Below are 19,117 nucleotides of genomic sequence, written 5' to 3' on the forward strand. Positions count from 1 at the left end.
ATGTGAGTATTACACCTGTCTCTAATTTTCAGGCGTCCTTGGCCTCCATGGTGACGGTCCCAGCAATGATGGCGCTTGAATCTTACGGTGCTCCTACCGGGTTGGCGCCAGCTCAAGCCACGATCCTATCGACACCTACCTACACGGCAGTGCAACCTATGTACAAACAAGCTTACAAAACCATACCTTGAGACTCACTTGATGCAGAACTTGTGGCAGCAGTCCGGGGCACAAATGTATCCGGGGCAATGGCAAGTGTTGCTGGGCCCAATCCCTTCAGCCAAGTATTTGACAAGCAGAGGCTGCCTACATTTGCGCCCAAAACAACAGTTCCTGGCTCCTTACATCGGAACATCTAAGGACTCATCTCAACTGGTGGTCGAAAGAGTCCAATGTCTTTGGAGGCTTCTCCTTATCGGGCTAACCCTTAATCTAAACCTGTTTGTAGACGCCTCTCTTCAGGGGTGGGTTGCTCATCTACAGGGCCAGACAGCCTCAGGGCTGTGGTTTGGCGCACAATGAACTTGGCACATCAACACTCTCAAAGTCAGCATCAGTCCGGACTAGTACAAGCAGTCACACACACACGTGCATGCACATCGCTATATATGTGCAATAATCTTGAACGTGACATTAAACCCCATTTCACCTCACCTCACTAGTCTGGACTAATGCCGATTTTATAGTGCTAACCCACTGAGATACCATGCCACAGTTTAAGATACATACCCCCACTTAGACAGAGTATACCGACTCCGAGCCTACCAGTCCTTTTTTTAGCCACTTAATGCCAAGCACCAGGCAGGGTAACAACAAGAACCATTTTTTGTATGTCTTTTAGTGTGACACAGACTTTGTTTTCCACTAGACCACGGAGGCAGTCTTATAATAATGTGTAATGGGTCAGTTGTATGACTTGCCACACAACAGTGACAACAAATCTCTTCAGTATTTCTGTATTTTGTGAAGGTTGTCATTGCATCTTTTATCATAAGCGCAAGGTCATTATCTATTTCCAGGCATGGCCTAAAGCTTCCTGCGCATCAACAGCAGTGCTTGACAAATTTTTTCATTGGCTCATACACAGTGTCTATTCACTATATAATTTTGCAGTGCTCAGCCGCTATGTGGATACGTCAGAAAGCGACAGCCACAACTCAAACATTAATCAAGACAAAGGTGTGGCTGTTGCTGTTAATCATACTGAAATGACAACATTGCATACATTGTTGTGTGAAAAACACTTTGATCTTGACACTGTGAATAACTAAAAGAACAATTTATGTCTGTAACTAGCTTTTCATGACTCATCACCTGCGGCCTTCAGCCCTAATCCACACAATGATTGCATGTAAGGGATTAATCCCCTGAGTAGACAACTCAGTTATGGACACGGTAATCAAAGAAGACAGAAAGTCCATTTTAAAAATCTGAGGTAAAAGGGGGTAGACTGGGTGTCGACCTGATCATTGAAAGTGGGTAGCGCAACAACCACCGTTTTAACAACAGTGGTGAATCTTTTTTTTGGCTGACAATTTAGCCTATCATTTGTTTTGTCTGTTTTGAGCTGTTTCCATTTTTCAAATGATTTTGGTCAAGCATTTATTAAGCATGCCCTAAAGTATTAAAATCTGCAAAGTTGCTTTGTTAAGTTGATACCTCCACCTTTGAAAATTTCAATCTTAGCTGAGATAGCGAACTTAGATCCAATCATACACTCCCACTGAGATCAGTTGATGTAAGTAGAATAAGACTTGGGTATGGCGATTGTTTAAAAGCTGATTGTAAGTGCCTAATATTGATTGTAAGTGGGGATGCTTTTTACAAGTGAACCCAGTGACATAATTCCCTGAACACTAAGATGATGTGTTATTCACAATAATGAAAACAATGATGACCTCAGGTTTTGCTTTAATATGTGGCAAGTTACCATGACCCGAAGTGTGTAACACTCTGTATAATTAAAGTAGCATAGCATCTTTTTCTGAAAGTTCTGCTGCATTGCATGGACATGTGTTTTTCCAAACCTGGACTGCTTACAAACAATTTTTCTAGTTGAGAACTGTGAACATTGTGACTTCCCTGAAGTAATCACCTTTTTATATTACAGAGACGAGGAGACAGCAGAATCTAAATCTCGGCTGAATGGCATCTACCTTACCCCAGAGATGGTGAATGCTCAGTTCACCCTCATAGATGGGTCTCAGTCATCATCATCAGATGACAAGTTGTCTAAGTAAGTTGCCATACTTTATTCAGATAAGGATACTTTATTAACCCTAAGACTGCGTGTCATGACAATAGTCGCGCAGACCTTCCGAGTACGGCAGTGCGCGTCATGACAATAGTCGCGCAGACCTGCCGAGTACGGCAGTGCGTGTCATGACAATAGTTGCGCAGACCTTCAGAGTAAGGCAGTGTGTTTCATGACAATAGTCATGCAGGAAGCTGCATGTCCATATGCCGAATTACCATTGTTTCAGAAGTCAGAACTTAGGATACAATAAACAACATTTAAATATTCACCAATCATAATTTTAAGTGGTTGAATACTTTTATATACAAAAATATAAATCCTGTGTTGTAATGATAGCAGTATTGCTATATTAATATCGACAAAGTTTACATTGCCTTCGTATATATGCCTTGGCAAAAGGTGACGATCTGCTGTGCGTTTTTCATTTGTCATTTTCCATTTAATATGATGAGAGAAAAACTAAAATAAAGATAGCGAGATCTGATATTAATGTTTCAGCAATTGCAAAGGGTCACTGGATGTGATATAACAAACAGGGGTAGTCTGCTGCTAATCTTTCCTTACAAAACAATAGCAGTCACTCCCAGAATAAATACAAAGCACTACATGGTATCAGTTATGTAGTTATCACATCTTTTCAGTTAATCCTTTGAACAATTTTTGACAAAGTATGTTGTTTTTACAGAGGCACTTCACGCCCAGATATGGGTGTATTCCGCCTGCTTTAGGAAACCCAAAATTTGTAAACACTTGCTTTTGACATATCCTCTGTGGAAGATAACCGTGCAAGAACAGCAGGAACTCACCTGACCATTCCTCTTTTGCTACGCTGTCATGTGCATTTTAAATAACATGTTCTAAATTCACCACATCAGACCTGGTTTAATAACCCAATCTTAGATTAAATAATTAACCCAGACAGCAAAAGTGCCAAATGCAAATGACCGATTGCAAAATATATCCTTAACAACCTCAGAGGCACGGATGAATGTTATTTAGTGATTTTGCAAAGTTTTCACCACTAAATATACCAAAATAAAGTAATTAAATGAGCATGAAGTGAATGATGACAAATTCACAGGTGTGCGGTTATACCATGAAACATGGGTGACAAGAATGGAGTAGTTTTTATTGTATGCAATTTTCCTGAAAAATAAGGGTTGTTGCTGTTTTGAATTTTTTAACTGAACTTCATTGTTGGGAAAAATAATATGGACATGTATTTACTGTTTACCATATAATGGGTAGGTTTCTCGGCAGGATAAAGCAAAGAAATAAAAACAGTTTCTGTTGGTTTCATATGCGGATAGAGATGCAAATGTCAAAGGTCAAGTAGGGATCAGTTTCAGTGTTTACAAACAAACATGGCGTTGCCCTTGTCATTCGTCGATCGAGTTCAGAATTAACCATTGGGAATCTGGAGAAACTACTGGGATAATGCTATCATTATCAAAAGAATAGTCTGATATGCTGAAAATCAGTGTCTAATTGTGACGTAGTTAAGGCCTATTACAAGTTTTGGAAACTTGGAGATATACATTGCTAAACGATTTTGCGAGAACACTAGCTAAACGGATCAGTTGCCATATCTGTGCTTGTAGACCTCTGCGGCTTGGAACTTTTTCCACATATTAGAATAGTTGGATTGCCGCGAAAGTCAAGTACAAACAATTTGTGTAGGCAATTGTTGTTTTGCATATATAGCATATATATAGTTAAGCCACTGAAAAAGAAACAGGTTCAGTTAATTGGAACTATATTGGCTACTGTCAAGGTCCGACTGACACATCACTAACCATCTGACATAATAAATATTAATTCGCACATTCCAAGGAAACTTGCAATGTTCAGGTATTGTTTGTGAGAGATGGGAAGAGATTTTCAAGCACATAATTGAAGAATGACAGTTTGTGATAAAGATGTTATCAGGCTTATGTATTTGGGGATGGTGAATATCCTGTATTATGAATAAACACTATTTATTTATACAATGTTTATTCCTAATACAGGATATTCACCATCCCCAAACACACAAGCATGATAATCTCTATTTACTAAACTACATAATTGTACATACACATTTACACATGTCACAGTAAACATCATCCAATCAAATGTGAGGATTCAATGGGTTTTTCCCTGTTGCTGTCAATGAGGTCCTGCTGATTGCCCCATTGCTGGTCCGAAGCCCAGTTTGTTGGCACTGACGGTTACTGGCATCTGGTGATTATGGGGGCTAATTAAAACTAGACAGGTGTCAGCTAGACACCTGAGAGTTGGAGTGTTGTTTCCCTTTAACTGTATTAATCCTACAAAATCCTAATGACCATGTGCATACCTCTGCCAACTCATTCACTTTCTCATCGCCACTTAGGAGGAGAAAGAGCGAAACTATCCACAGGTTGCTTCTGCCAATAGTGATCTTCGTGAAATGCTCTCATATGGACCTAATCCCTTTTGCGGACGTAGTAGAGGACGAAGAGGACAACATGGTTGGAAACCATTCGCAGGACAATCCGTCTCCTCCCAAGCGCTCTGGTGAACCTTCCCGAGGGGGAGGTTTGACAGGGAACTGATTCCTTTTCACAACGCCATGACTATGATCTTCTGCCTCCGGGCATTCCTGGGGCTATTTGCAAGCTACTGGAGCATCCTTGCAGACCCCTTCCTGACACAGTTACTACAACACCAGCCCCTACATAGAACATATCCAGCCAGGCAACTACCACTGTTGATCGACTCTATGTGTAGGTTAGTAGAAAAAACGCAATCAAAAGTCTCAGCCTACATTCCGCGACTCGGGGGTTTTATACACCCATGTTCCTTGTCCCCAAAAAGGACACTCAAACAGCTGCTCAGACTCAACAACTGCTGAGTCTCGTAACATCTGTGCAGGAGCTCACTGTACAGGGTCAACTGCATCTGTGACCACTTCAATGTTTTCTCGCGCTCTCTATCTGAATCAATGATTGTCACACGCTGATCTCTTTTCCACTCCGTCTCAGCCCTCATCTTCAATGGTGGCTGGTCACATCTAACGTTTGCGGATGGTACTCTTTGAGGCCATTCGTCCTGTCCTTTCATCTGTTGTTTGTAAACGCTTCAAGCACACTTTCGAGATTTGCAAAAGGCAGGGCGGTGGTCCTACGACAAGTGTTGCCTTCACATCAGCAATATCCTCCTCCCTCATCATCCAGTCCGACATCAACAAAATTGGATCCAAGAAGTTGATGTCCATCCTCTCACTCGCTCCAGAGTTATTTCAACTCATTGACTCCCTCAACATCCATGTCCGGGCTTAACATATTCCAGGGATCTCCAATGTCATAGCAGAGTCCTGGTCCCAACCCGACAGACCATCACCAACCGAGTGGTCTCTTCATCCAACATCGTTCCAATGGATTTCCCAACTTTATCAGGCCTCAGAAGTAGACCTCTTCGCCACCTGCTTCAACGCTCGGCTGTCCCGATTTGTATCACCCATCCCTGATCCCCTAGCTTTGGAGCATGATGTGTTAGCAATTTCGTGGGAAGGTCTCAATGCCTTCGTCTTTCCTCCAACAGGGATCCTTCCCTGGGTCCTCCAGAGGGTAGCAGGCACAAATCGCCTTTCTCTGATTTTGGTTGCTAAGGCTCGTCGACGAACAATTACATCATCTTTCACTCCACAATAACCTACTTCTTCAGCCTCTGTTTCAGTGGCTCCATCCGTCCCTTGCAAAGCTCCATCTCCTTGCAAAGTCTCTCATTGCCAAAGGCTACTCCCAGCATGTAGCGAAGACCATAACTGCAGCCCATCGTTCATCAACCAGGCACCTTTATGACCACAAGTGGACAGCCTTTGAGACTTATTGTCGTGCTTGTGATATTTTAACTCCTACATCAGCCTCACCTCAGTAGATCGCTGACTGTTTACATCACCTGCATTCGACCCAGAAACTTAAGGGATCCACGTTAGCCACCTACCTCACAGCTATCAACTTTGTCATTTCCACCACTTCAGGGGCAAAGGTTTCCACGGTCGCGGAACGAGAATCTCTCATCTGTTCGTAGTTATTAGGAGACCAAGCCGCCTGTTTTAGGCCTCCTTCATGGGACCTGAACGTTTGAATTCTTCAACACCTGATTTCCTGTGATTACGAGCCACTGGCAGAGAAGGACTTCGAGACAGACATGCTGAAAACCATCTCTTTGTTGGCTTTGGCCACTGCAGCCTGAGGTTAGCGAAATTCATTCTTTGGATGTCACCAGAGCCAGGTTGAGAGATCAAAAAGTAGTTCGGCATTCCTGGGAATTCATTGGGATTTCATGGCAAAGAACCAACTTCCTGGCCAACCTGGCCGTCTATTTACGATTCCCCCGCTCTCATCTATCTTGGGGTCAAATGACCATGAAGACCCCTCCCTGTGCCCAGTTCGAGTGCTTGGGCTGCCTCCACCGACAACGTCCAAACCTCACCAGACTCGAGCGGTTGCTTCCACCATAACTGCACCATTTCAGCCATCTTGGAAGGGTGCTTTTGGAAGTCTGATACAGTTTTCTGATATCACTACCTTGGCAACATCTTAGTCACGGACAGACAAGGCTCCACAAGTTTCATCCTTTGGTGTTGGCACAACAACTGTCTCGCCCCAGTTCACGCAGATAAGGTATTAAACATTGAGATCCTTGCGGGTTACAATTGTATATGAGTAAAAATAATTACATAATTTGAAGATTGAAAAAAAGTAAAATCCAGTCTCTCAAAATGAAAACTTTATTTTCTTATTTGCTTTCAACATCAACTGTAACGTTAGAAGATAATTAATTGCAACCGTACAAACCTTTGGTTCCATTCCAGATTTTATCCAGTTGCAGAGGTGTCTTTCCCATAACAGAGTTAAAATTGGTCCAGATTAACTGAAAGAAGGTTGTTTGATTTGATTATTAACTTTCAGAATATAAATAAGTAATGATGTTCAGTTATCGATGGAAATGGAAATAATATATACTAGCCATATTAAGAAACTGTGCAATAAGATATGACGTCATTGATGGTGGCCTATGGACGTGCAATGTGTTACTGCACATGCATCCTGTGCAGCTGTACACAGCATGTGCAACTCAAAATTCGCTGTCACTTTGGAAAGCATGATCTGTGGTCATTCAAAAATTCAAAACTTCTCAGGCGCAGACACAAGCATATCACAAGCAAATCATGCCAAGATTGACAGCGGCACAGCGTCATGAAGCCATTGGAATGATCCGAGCAGGAATGAGGCAACAACAGGTGGCAACACATTTCCAATGCCATGGTAACAAGATATCGGCATTGGTGAGGCGTTATCAGAACACAAATGACGTTGCCGACCACCCACGTTCAGGACGTCCCCGAGTAACGACGCCAAGACAGGACAGATGGATTCGAGTTACACATCTCCGACACAGGCTCCAAACGGCAGTAACGACGTTCCAGACAATTCCTGGACTGCGCCGTATCCATCCCAACACTGTCAGGAATCGTTTACGTCAGTATGGGATTCGACCACGACGCCCTACCATACGTCCCATCCTGACACACCGTCATCGAGTCAACCGTCTCAGATGGTGTCGAAATCATGTTCGCCAACCTCGAATATGGTGGAGAAATGTTGTCTTTACAGATGAATCGAGGTTCAACATTTCCCACAGTGATGGGCGCCAACGTGTATACCGGCGTTTGGGAGAACGTTATGCACGTGGAGAGGAATCGTTTTGGAGGTGGCTCTGTGATGATTTGGGGTGGGATAACAGCACGGCACCGAACCCCTTTGGTGGTACTTCAGGGCAATCTCACCAGTGTTGACTACAGTGATCAGATTCTGATGCCTGTGGTCATTCCTTTCCTGCAACGTCATGGCCCAGGATTGACATTTCAACAGGACAACGCTCGTCCTCAAACGGCTAGGGTCGCAATGGATTTCCTTCACCATAACAATGTTAGGTTACTGCCATGGCCTGCAATTTCTCCAGATCTCTCCCCAATAGAGCATGTGTGGGATGAAATGGAGCACTGTCTGCATCGTCTTCCACATCCTCCAGCTTACATCCGTGACTTGGCACAGGATTTGAGGAGGATATGGCAGGCCATTCCCCAGGCCTTCCATGCCCATTTGGTGGACTCCATGCGTCGCCGATGCACTGCTGTAATTCACGCACAGGGTGGTCATACCTGTTATTGACGTCATGGTAACAGATGTTGTTCAGGTCCCATTGACATTTTCTTATGGTCCGAACATTCAGCTGCTACAGCGTCTGCATCATTTTGTTCTTGCTGTGTTGTATTTCAATCCAGAATATATTTTCTCCGTGCACAGTTTCTTTATGTGGCTAGTATAGTTACATTATGTGAAAAAATTGACTTTCCATATCAATTCACATGACCATATAAACCAACAATACATTCTTCTGAATCAGATATATGCTAAACTGGAGTTATAACTAAAACAACTTCATACTTTGGAGTCCTGCTCATTCAATTTCTCAACTTTGAACTTAAGAGTCTTGCTGTGTTTCAGTATAGACAGTAAGTGTCACAGGAAGGTTACTTTGATGAAAATTAAAAAAAAAACTCTCCTCAGATACTAATGAAAACAGTCTTTTCTATTTGCTGTTTTTAAAAGAAAACATACATATAATCGTAAACGCTTATAATAAAAGAAGCTGAATGTGAACAAACATGCATAGTTGCTTTTTATGACAAGCATGGGTTGCTGAATGTGAACAAAATGACATAGCATTTCGGCCCATGAAGATCTGGGGTAGAATAGGTCTTCAGCAACCCATGCTTGTCGTAAAAAGCAACTATGCATGTTCAAAAGAGGCGACTAACGGGATGGACATTTTTAAAAAAGACTAAGATAAGTACTGTATTCTCCCTGATAAGCCATGCTATAAATGTTCTCTGAAGGATTTCACCTCGTTGTCAAGGTACATGTCCAATATGTACCCCCACTAAATTACAATCACATACATGTCTATACTTCTGCTAAAAGACACTTGTATATGTTATTTCCTAACCACATAAGGTGCTCTCTTTATGTAAACTTGGAAACTTATAATGTAGAATACAATGATCCGATATCAATAAAAAACAGAACCTTAACATTTGACAGCCATCGACAAACATAAAACACACTTAAATAATAAATGCACTGATCCTTCTCTATATATTTCCCAGCTCCTCCACACCCCTCTTTCTGTTTCTCAACCCCACTATCCTTCTCTTTCCTTTTCTCCACTGCACCATCTGTCTCTTTCTGTCTCTTCACTCAACCATCTTTCTCTTTCTTTTTCTCTGCTCCACCATCCTTCTCTTACTTTTTCTCCCCTCCACTATCCTTCTCTTTCTGTTTCTCCACTCCACCATTTTGCTCTTTCTGTTTCTCCATTCCACCATTCTTCTGTTTCTCCGCTCCACCACCCTTCTCTTTCTGTTTTTCTGCTCCACCATCCTTCTCTTTGTTTCTTCACTCCACCACCTTTCTCTTTCTCTTTCTCCACTCCACCATCCTTCTCCTTCTGTTTCTTCACTCCACCATCCTTCTCTTTCTGTTTGTCAGCACCACCATCCTTCTCCTTCTGTTTCTTCACTCCACCATCCTTCTCTTTCTTTTTCTTCACTCCACCACCCTTCCCTTTCTGTTTTTCTGCTCCACCATCCTTCTCTTTCTCTTTCTCTGCTCCACCATCCTTCTCTTTCTGTTTTTCCACGCCATCCTTCTCATTCTGTTTCTCCGCTCCACAATCCTTCTCTTTCTGTTCCTCCACTCCACCACCCTTCTCTTTCTGTTTGTCAGCACCACCATCCTTCTCCTTCTGTTTCTTCACTCCACCATCCTTCTCTTTCTGTTTCTTCACTCCACCATCCTTCTCTTTCTGTTTCTCCACTCCACCACCCTTCTCTTTCTGTTTGTCAGCACCACCATCCTTCTCCTTCTGTTTCTTCACTCCACCATCCTTCTCTTTCTGTTTCTTCACTCCACCATCCTTCTCTTTCTCTTTCTCCACTCCACCATCCTTCTGAGGGTGCCACAGAGAGTCGGTACAACACTCTGGGCTGTGGGAGAGAGGTCTGCTTGGTAAGAGAGTCAAACCCCTTCTCTGCTAAAACTTAGCTACAGTATGTATTTAACAAAAAAAATTGAACAATAAAAAGGAATAGGATTGGTTGATACACGATTGGTTGTGCCCTATGCTAAATGGATGGCTAGACAGAGAGGAATACTTACTCCTGTTAATCCTGTTGGACTGGCACTAATCTTGTTGACATATTTACTTGATGCTTTGGAAAGAGATTATGGTGTCACTATAGACGAGGTTGTGTTGGGGCTAATCCTTAATGCACTGTAGACGAGCTTGTATGGGGGCTAATCCTTAATGAGTCTTAATTGAAGTAATGTTGTTCTAATATACCCCGGTAGGTGATGACAGATATACTTAAATAAAATAGTTCCAGGTAATCTATAAGACTATGTAGACATATCCTTTGTCTGGGAGATGGGATCTTGATACCTTAGGCTAGCATTTATCTAAAAGCTTCAAATCTATTAAACTATGTAGACATAACACTTGTCTTTTTGAATAGTATGTCTAGATGCGCTCCCATTACCTTAGGCTAGCATCTATCTAAAAAGCTATAACTGAAACTACTGACATTTTATATATATATTTTACCTGATGATAAATATACTTGCTAAACTATAATTATATGAAATGATGTATAAATATTACACCATGATAACTCATAAAAGCACTTGATGTGGATCTAATTATTATAGGATACCTTAGTATAAATGTTATACCATGATAAATTCCCCTCCGTCTAAAAAAGTTTGGACCCCAAACGTGTAAAAATTAAAATAATTATGGCTTAGATGGACAATGTATTAAGTTAAACTGGTAGTATAGTAAATAACAATTATTATAGAGTCTTTTTGATATAAGGAAACATAATATAAAAATGCTGTCATCAGGATATCTGGATGTGGAGCTGGCTTGTCTTGGCACTCTGTACTGGTGGTTTTATGGGTGATGTAGGAGGCCTTGAGTTCCACATCCTGGATTGGGGTTGTAAGATAGTTGGCTGTGTCCATTAGGGGTTTTACATGGAAAAGAGAGTTAGCATGTTCAAATAATGTCATATATAAATACTTCCTCAGTTTGTCTGTAATAGCTAGAAAATAAAACAAATATGATAATTATGATGTAAAAGATCAGTACATAATTATTACTAAATGGTGTCATGGCCAGGAAGAATGTATTGGCGGCAATTTACAAAAGTATATCATGAGAAAAAAAAATATTAATAAAATATCCTTCTATTTTTTTATACAATCATTAGACGCATTATATATACATATATGTGCATGTGCATATAACAAGTGCATTGATTTATTACACTAATAAGGTATACAAAAGGTGAACTTATGTATATCCTTTTTAGAATTATTTGTTAGTTTTCGTAACTATTTGGTTTGCCTTTTCTTTGATTTTTCGGTCCAATGCGATAGGGTTTGGTTTATTTTGCTTCAGTACGGTTTGCTTTGCTTCGGTACGGTTTGGGTTCGATTGGCAGTATGGTTTGCTTCGCTTCGGTACTGTTTCGGTTTGCTTCGTTTCGGTACGGTTTCGGTTTGCTTCGGTGCGGTTTGGGTTCGATTCGCAGTATGGTTTGCTTCGCTTCGGTATGGTTTGGGTTCGATTCGCAGTATGGTTTGCTTCGTTTCGGTACGGTTTGGGTTCGATTCGCAGTATGGTTTGCTTCGTTTCGATAGGTTTCTGTGCAACTCGCAGTATGGTTTGCTTCGCTTCGGTACGGTTTCAGTTTGATTCGCAGTATGGTTTGCTTTGCTTTGGTACGGTTTGGGTTCGATTCGCAGTATGGTTTGGTTTGTGTCATTTCATTTCGCTTTTGAGATTGGTTGATCAGGTCAATGCTCAAAATTTGTTGTGATACAAATAACTCAGATGATCAGGCTGATGCCATTTGTTCTCAACTGGCGACCCATAGTGAAAAGACTGGACACAAGAAAACATAACAAGATACAGCTAATAGCTGTTTCATGATTTGCACCGTTTATTCAGGAGATTTTGTATTTTGATCAAGAATATGTTCAACTGGCAGCTTTCGGTATGTATGGCGAGTTGATCAAAGTATGGTAGATGGGGACTACAGTCTGTGGCTGAAATATGGTAGAAAAAGGTGTTGATGTTTCCAAAGTCTTCATGTGGAAAAATAACCCTTTTGGATTCATAAATTGGTGCTTCCTCTGGATCATATGGAGGATTGTCTTCTAGACAGGACCACTTACGGAGATCCTTCCAGCTATCATCAAGGTAGCGCTGTATGAGGTGGGGAGGAACACTTTCAAAATAGCATGTGTGGTCATCATCAGGATAATCTTTATATGAGACTTTGACATAGCAGTCTCCTTGAATAATTTCAATGCCCAGAACTCTTCCTATTTTATGATCTACTTTTCATAGGTGTTTTGGAAAAAACGGATATGGTTTGACATCTAATTCTATGCATGGTTTGGTGTTGTCTTGCTCGACATTTCCTGACATTGTATTCCCTGACAGAACATTGACTGATTTATTGTCTTGTGCAGTTTCCTTTTGGTCGAAAAACTTATGATTCTTCAGTGGACGTTTTCGTCGTTTTCCTGACATACTTCTTTTGAGGTGAAATTCTCTCCGAATGGAGTCTGGAATGCTGCTGCCATACTCCAATGTGTTTCCTCTTTCCTGATCCTTCCATTTTACTCTGTAGTAGATTTTGCCGTTTGCTCTCTTGGAACTTACAATTGAGTGGATGTCTTCCGGATTGAAAACCTGAGGGATATCCTTCGTTTGATTACCTGATGTTGGACTTGGAGGTTGAACCTGGACATCGTCAAGTTGTTTTCTGGATTTTGGCTGGTGATGTTTACTATTCACTCCTCTTTTCCCTTTGTTTACCTTTCCATTTACCTTGGTTGGAGTACTAGGACCTGGTGTGGCATGATTTTCCTTCATAGTTGTTGTACTTGGACTGGCAGGTTTTTCTGTTGTACTTGGAGCAGGGTTTTTCTTCTTTGTTGGGGTCTTTTGCTTCGGACTCTTGTTGCCGGAAGTGCCTGCCTTAGTTTTGGAATTGACCTTGTTACCTTTCTGTTGTGGAGGGGATTGATCAGCCGCTTGGCAAGTTGAACTTGTTGACGGGGAATTGTTGCCGTCAAGCTGTGAATCATTGACTGGTTCCTCATTGTCATCCATGACTCCTGAATCTATGTTACTAGTGTCATTGAGGTATGGTTCTGGAGGATACTGTGGACGATCAGCAGGATCAAAATATGGCTTCAGACGGTTGGCATGGACCAGTGGTTTGTGTATTTTGTCGTCAGAACTTCGGCGTAGTTTGTAGGTATAATTTGGACCTGTATGGATGATATAATAGCTACCATACCACTTTTTGGTTAATTTGTTGGAAAGGCCTTTTTCAACTTTTGACAGTAACGCCAAACTCTTTGACCTGGGGCAAATTCTGGTTCTTTAGCCTTTCTATTATATTGTTCTGAATACACCTCCTTAGCCCGAGCAGTGTTTTCAGCTGAGATTGTTCTAGTGATTTCAAGCTCCTCAAGCAAATTTGAAAGATAACTTTTGTTATTGTGGCCTAAATTCTCTTTTGGAATTAATGCTACATCTTGTGGAGCTCTCATTTCTCGGCCAAAAAGCATAACATATGAGGATTTTTGTGTTGATGAATTTGGGGCCATCTGATAGGCCATCATGATGCCGGGAATGAAACGGGGCCAATCATTTTGAGACTTGTTACAGTAGGCTCTTAGTGATTGATTGATATAAGAGTTGAGCCTTTCTACACAGCTGTTAGTTTGAGGATGGTATGGGCTGGTATGGGTAAATTTAATTGCCAAAAGTTCACAAATTGCTTTGATAAGTTTGGACATGAAGTTCTGACCTCTGTCTGAAATTAAGGTCCTTGGAGCGTCATACTGACAAAATATTTCTCTGACGAGAACATCTGCTACTTCTTTGGCTTCTTGGGTCCGAAGTGGAAAGGCTTAACACCATCTGGATGATGCATCTGTGATGACTAAAATGTACTTGTACTGGTCTGGTGTTGTTGGCAGAGGACCGAGAATGTCAACGTGCCATCGGGTGAAGACCTCTTCTACAGGAAGTGGACGAAGTGGTGCCTTCTTGCCATGGTAGTGCCTCTTGGTCTGTTGACATACCTCACATGTCTGGACATAATATCGCTGTACATTTTGGGCCAGTAGTACTTAGGTCTCATGGTGTTTTGCATCCTTTCTTTCCCATGGTGGCACCCGCCAAACTCTGAGTCATGATAGGATTGCAGGACTTGATTTCTGAGAGTTCCTGGGACTGCCAGCTGTTTAATGAATTTGTCAGCATGGCCTTTCTGTCTTTGTGGAATGAATCTGTATAGGATGCCTTCATCAATTTCAAACGTATTGGCTTCGATAAGAATCTTTTGACGATCCTTTTCATTTTGTGGAAGGACATCATCCTCAAAGATTTGGATGAAATCTGGACAAATCCTTTGTAGGTGACGTAAATTTGGATGTTCTTTTATACTTACTTCAACCAATGTGTCTTGGGTAACATCAGCATTTGTAGCATGTAAGGCTGCGACAACATTAACTGGTACTGACTGATAATCCTCTTCATATTCAAAAATGACTGACCAATGTGTTGTCTGTGTGTCTGATTCTAAGTGATTGACAATTGGTGTGCAAATATCCTCAGTCTGAGTTGTCTGTGTGACCTGTGTGGATGAATGGGTGTTTGGCAAGATTGTGGTACTGCTAGTTGATTTGCTTTGCTGAGTTGAAGTTACTGAGAAGACTGTTTTCTCAGCATCTTCTTCTGTCTGATCATTACAGTTAATATTTTCTGCATATTCCCTACGTGAGAGAGCATCGGCATTCCCATTGGCTCTGCCGCTGCGGTGAACAATGTCAAAAGTGTAGGTAGAAAGTTCCAAAGACCATCGCCCTAACCAACCTGTGGCATCCTTGATGGATTTCAGCCATTTCAATGCTATATGATCAGTGTAGACTGTGAATTTGGAATTTTCAAGGTATGGACGAAAGGATCTAATGGCATCAACTAGAGCTAAGCCTTCCTTTTCTGTAATGCTCCAGTTCTTTTCGCTGCCATGAAGAGCTCTACCACCAAAAGCTATTGGATGTTCATTGTTTTTCTCGTCTTTTTGACTCAAAACAAAACCTTTGCTCATATCACTGGCATCAGTTGCAAGAAGAAATTCTTTGTCAAAATTTGGATACGCCAGAACAGGTGTATTACTCATAGCATGTTTGAGTGTGTTGAATGCCTGATCACACTCAAGTGACCATTGGAACTTTGGTTTCTTTCCTACTTCTGCCTCCGAATGCTTCTTTTGCAAGGCATTCAGTGGAAGCGCTATGTGAGCGTACTTTTTCACATACTTCCTGTAGAAGTTTGTGAGACCTAAGAAGGAGCAGTTCTGCTTTTGTGATTTGGGCACTGGAAAGGTTCTAATTGCATCAATCTTTTTGTCATCAACTTGAACACCTCCACATGATAAAACATGACCCAGATAGGAAACTTTGTCCGTTGCAAAATTGCATTTGGATGGCTTTAGTGTTAATTTTGCCTGTTTGAGATAGTAAAATACTTGCTCCAAATGTTGGAGTAGCTCTTCAAAGTTTTTGCTGTAATTTATCAAATCATCAATGTAAATCAGCGCAACCTTAAAAAGCAATTTTCCTAGCACCTTGCTCATGAGCTGTTGAAAACAAACTGGTGAATTTGTCAAACCTTGGGGTAAACGTTTGAACTGATAAAGGCCTTGATGGGTGACGAAAGCAGTTTTATGTTTTGAATCTTCATGTAATGGCACTTGGAAGAAGCCATTAGCAAGATCTAAAGTAGAAAAGATCTTAGCTTGTGCATTGGCGATGTTATCAACAACATCATCAAAAACAGGAAGAGGCCATGACATTGGTAAAGTGACAGAATTCAACTTTCTGTAGTCACAAACAAATCTATATGAGCTATCACGTTTATTGACTAGGATAATGGGAGCTGAATACATAGAAGTAGACTCCTCGATCAAATCATACTTCAGAAAATCATCTATAAGTTCTTCAGTGACTTTTTGGAGATGATTAGATTGGCGATATGGTCTTCACTTAACGGGTGGGTGGTCGCCAGTGTCAATGATATGTTGGTGCATGTCAGTCTTTCCTAAATCTGCAAGACTCATTGAAAACATGTTTCTATTTTGTCCCAAAAATCTAAGTAGTCTGTGTCGTTGGTCTGGAGTCAGTTGTGTATTGGTCAAATCAAATCCTAACCCTTGTGCAATTTTAACATAATCCCTGGTGTCATTGTCTCTCTTCTCATTGTCCATGTTAACGGTACTGATGAATGGTTGGTCAGAGCCGATTTCAAAAACAGTCTTTGTCAATGTAACTAAATTTTCCTACAACTGTACCCTTGTCAAGAACTTTTTCTTCTTGAGAGGGATTCATAAGCCTAAATGTAGCAGTTTTGCTTTTCACTTTGGAAAGAGTTCTACCACCTGCTACTTCAGAATGAGCAGTGAGGGAAGCAATGGGTTCAATGAGGATGAGGGAATCCTCTTTGGTCTCTGATAGTCTAACCATGAAATGAATTTCACTCTGAGGGGGGATGTAAATCTGATCTATTGTTTTTGCTAATCCACTAATCTCTTACACTGAATTGGATATGAAATTGATATATGGCCTGTCTGAGGTGCTGTTGTTAAGTATCAAGGAATGACAGCTATAATCTAAGACTGCATCATTGTCATCAAGGAAGTTCTCACCTAGTATCACTGCTTCTGGTAGTGTAGGCAGAACATAGAATCTTTGAGATAATTCCTGATCCTCAATGACAAAATCTAACACAGCTGAACCTAACACTTTATGCAATTCGCCGCCAACACCTTTAACCTGTGGAAAGGGTGAGTTTCCAAGAGTAAGGTTTTCGAAAGCTGTGCTCAGAAAAGCAGACGAAATACAAGAAATTGATACTAAACAATTTGTTGTTTTGTGCCAAATTTTGCCTGAATTACACTTTTGCAAGGGGCGTAACTAAAGACACTGTTGGAATTTCACTTTCAAAGTTACTTTCCATACCAGACTCCATATTTGCCATGACACCTATTAGTATGTACCGTACTAAATTAAAGGAAGAAAAGTAATCAACAATGTAGTACTTACAACATTTGAAGACTTTTTCTTCCTTTGTTGGTGTCTTTGGAGGAGTTGGTTGTCTTTAATCCAGTGTTGAGGTCAGAGGTGGATGCAGCTTGCTTGTTATTCCATCAGATGATCACGGTTGGACATGCCCTCCAATGGGTTCTTGTAGCTGGTCGTAGATTTTTATCACATGTTTAGTGTTATTTACTTGCCAAATGCCTTCGCAGCCCATGAGTGAGCATCCGGGGCCCCAAGATGGCTGCGTATTTATTTCATGAGTAATCATTATTTTGTTCCAGCATCTTGTTTTGTTCCATTTATGAACTTCAATTCATTCCTTTATGTATCAGTTTGCTTATGAATTAAAAATGTAGAATTATACAATAATATCTTGATACATATTGCAATACAGCCTTGCATGTGCTTTGCAAATTATTTTGATACACTTTAAACCTCCAGTACCCATCCCTAATAATGATATCTTCAAACAAACAATTATTCATATGCATGTCTAATAAATAATATCATATGATAAAGTCAAATATTGCTTCTGTGTAATCGTTGCATGTAAGTGCCATTTTTTAATAATGATGTTTTTTCTGTAACAAAATATGTCCGTCCTGTAACAGTTTGGGATAATTTATAGAACAACATATTATTTTTTAGATTTATACTTAGTCACAAGTATGATCCTTTATCTAATGCTTAACGCATTTTCATTCAAGTAAAAGAGATTTTAGCACAAGTGTTAATGAGAAATTCACGTTTCAGAGTACAAATGTCTATCCCCATAACAAAAAATTGTCTTTCCTGTAACAAAATCTTTAATTTTCAGCATAGATGACTTCCAATAATCATATATTCATACATAAAATTATTCGTTGTGTGTCTAGATTAATTGCTAGTTATACTTTATACATTCAAATGTCATTTCTGTGTAATTGTTGATTATAAGTGCCTTTATAAATAACAATGTCTTCACAGTAACAAAATGTGTCCTTCCTGAAACAATCATAAGAAAGGTCTTCATAATGTCTCTTCAAATTCTTTCTTTTAATTGACACATTACCTAAAATCATATCTGTGTATATCTGTTTTGCAAAGGTTTTGTTTATTTGTTCCTATGTAAAGGTAGACTTAATAATAACCTTTTTAGAGCAAGATATCTTCTCTGTAAGAAAACTTGTCTTTACCATAATGAAAATCTGAGTTATGGGAAGGACAGTTACTGGAAAGTCAAATTTGTAATTTCTTACACAACGAATGCTCCCTACACCAAAATTTATTGGCCTCTTCCATTTGACCATTACACCATGTTTAAGACACAAAAACATAATCAAATATATCAAAATGTATATGTGATTAATGTGCGTTATGGAAAAGACATGGAAAGGATATTCTCACTCAAATTTTACCTTAAAGCTGCATTTCTGTCCACTTCTCTCTTCATGCTGTGCAGGACCGCCTCCATGGTCTAGTGGTTCAGAGTTCATCCCTGGCCTCGTCACACCAAAAGACGTTAAAGATGGTACTTGTTGTTACCCTGTCTGGCGCTTGGCATTAAGGGGCTAAAACAAGGACTGGTCTGCTTGGAGTCAGT

General features: G+C 40.5%; 1 protein-coding gene across 2 annotated transcripts in view; it reads left to right on the plus strand.

Annotated features, from left to right (window-relative positions):
* The window catches only part of LOC139470382 (cilia- and flagella-associated protein 221-like), a 219,124-nt gene that overhangs the window by 183,259 nt on the left and 16,748 nt on the right, over nucleotides 1-19,117 (plus strand). The window contains exon 21 of one of the 2 annotated variants that reach the window (XM_071252801.1): nucleotides 2,111-2,236. In XM_071252801.1, the coding sequence (XP_071108902.1) occupies nucleotides 2,111-2,236 (126 nt within the window). Of the gene's footprint in view, nucleotides 1-2,110; nucleotides 2,237-19,117 lie in introns of those variants that run through there. The other variant, XM_071252802.1, reaches the window with a different exon arrangement.

This window comes from Haliotis cracherodii, unplaced genomic scaffold, assembly GCF_022045235.1.
Source record: "Haliotis cracherodii isolate W230 unplaced genomic scaffold, xgHalCrac1.p SCAF_20, whole genome shotgun sequence".
NCBI lineage: Eukaryota > Metazoa > Mollusca > Gastropoda > Lepetellida > Haliotidae > Haliotis > Haliotis cracherodii.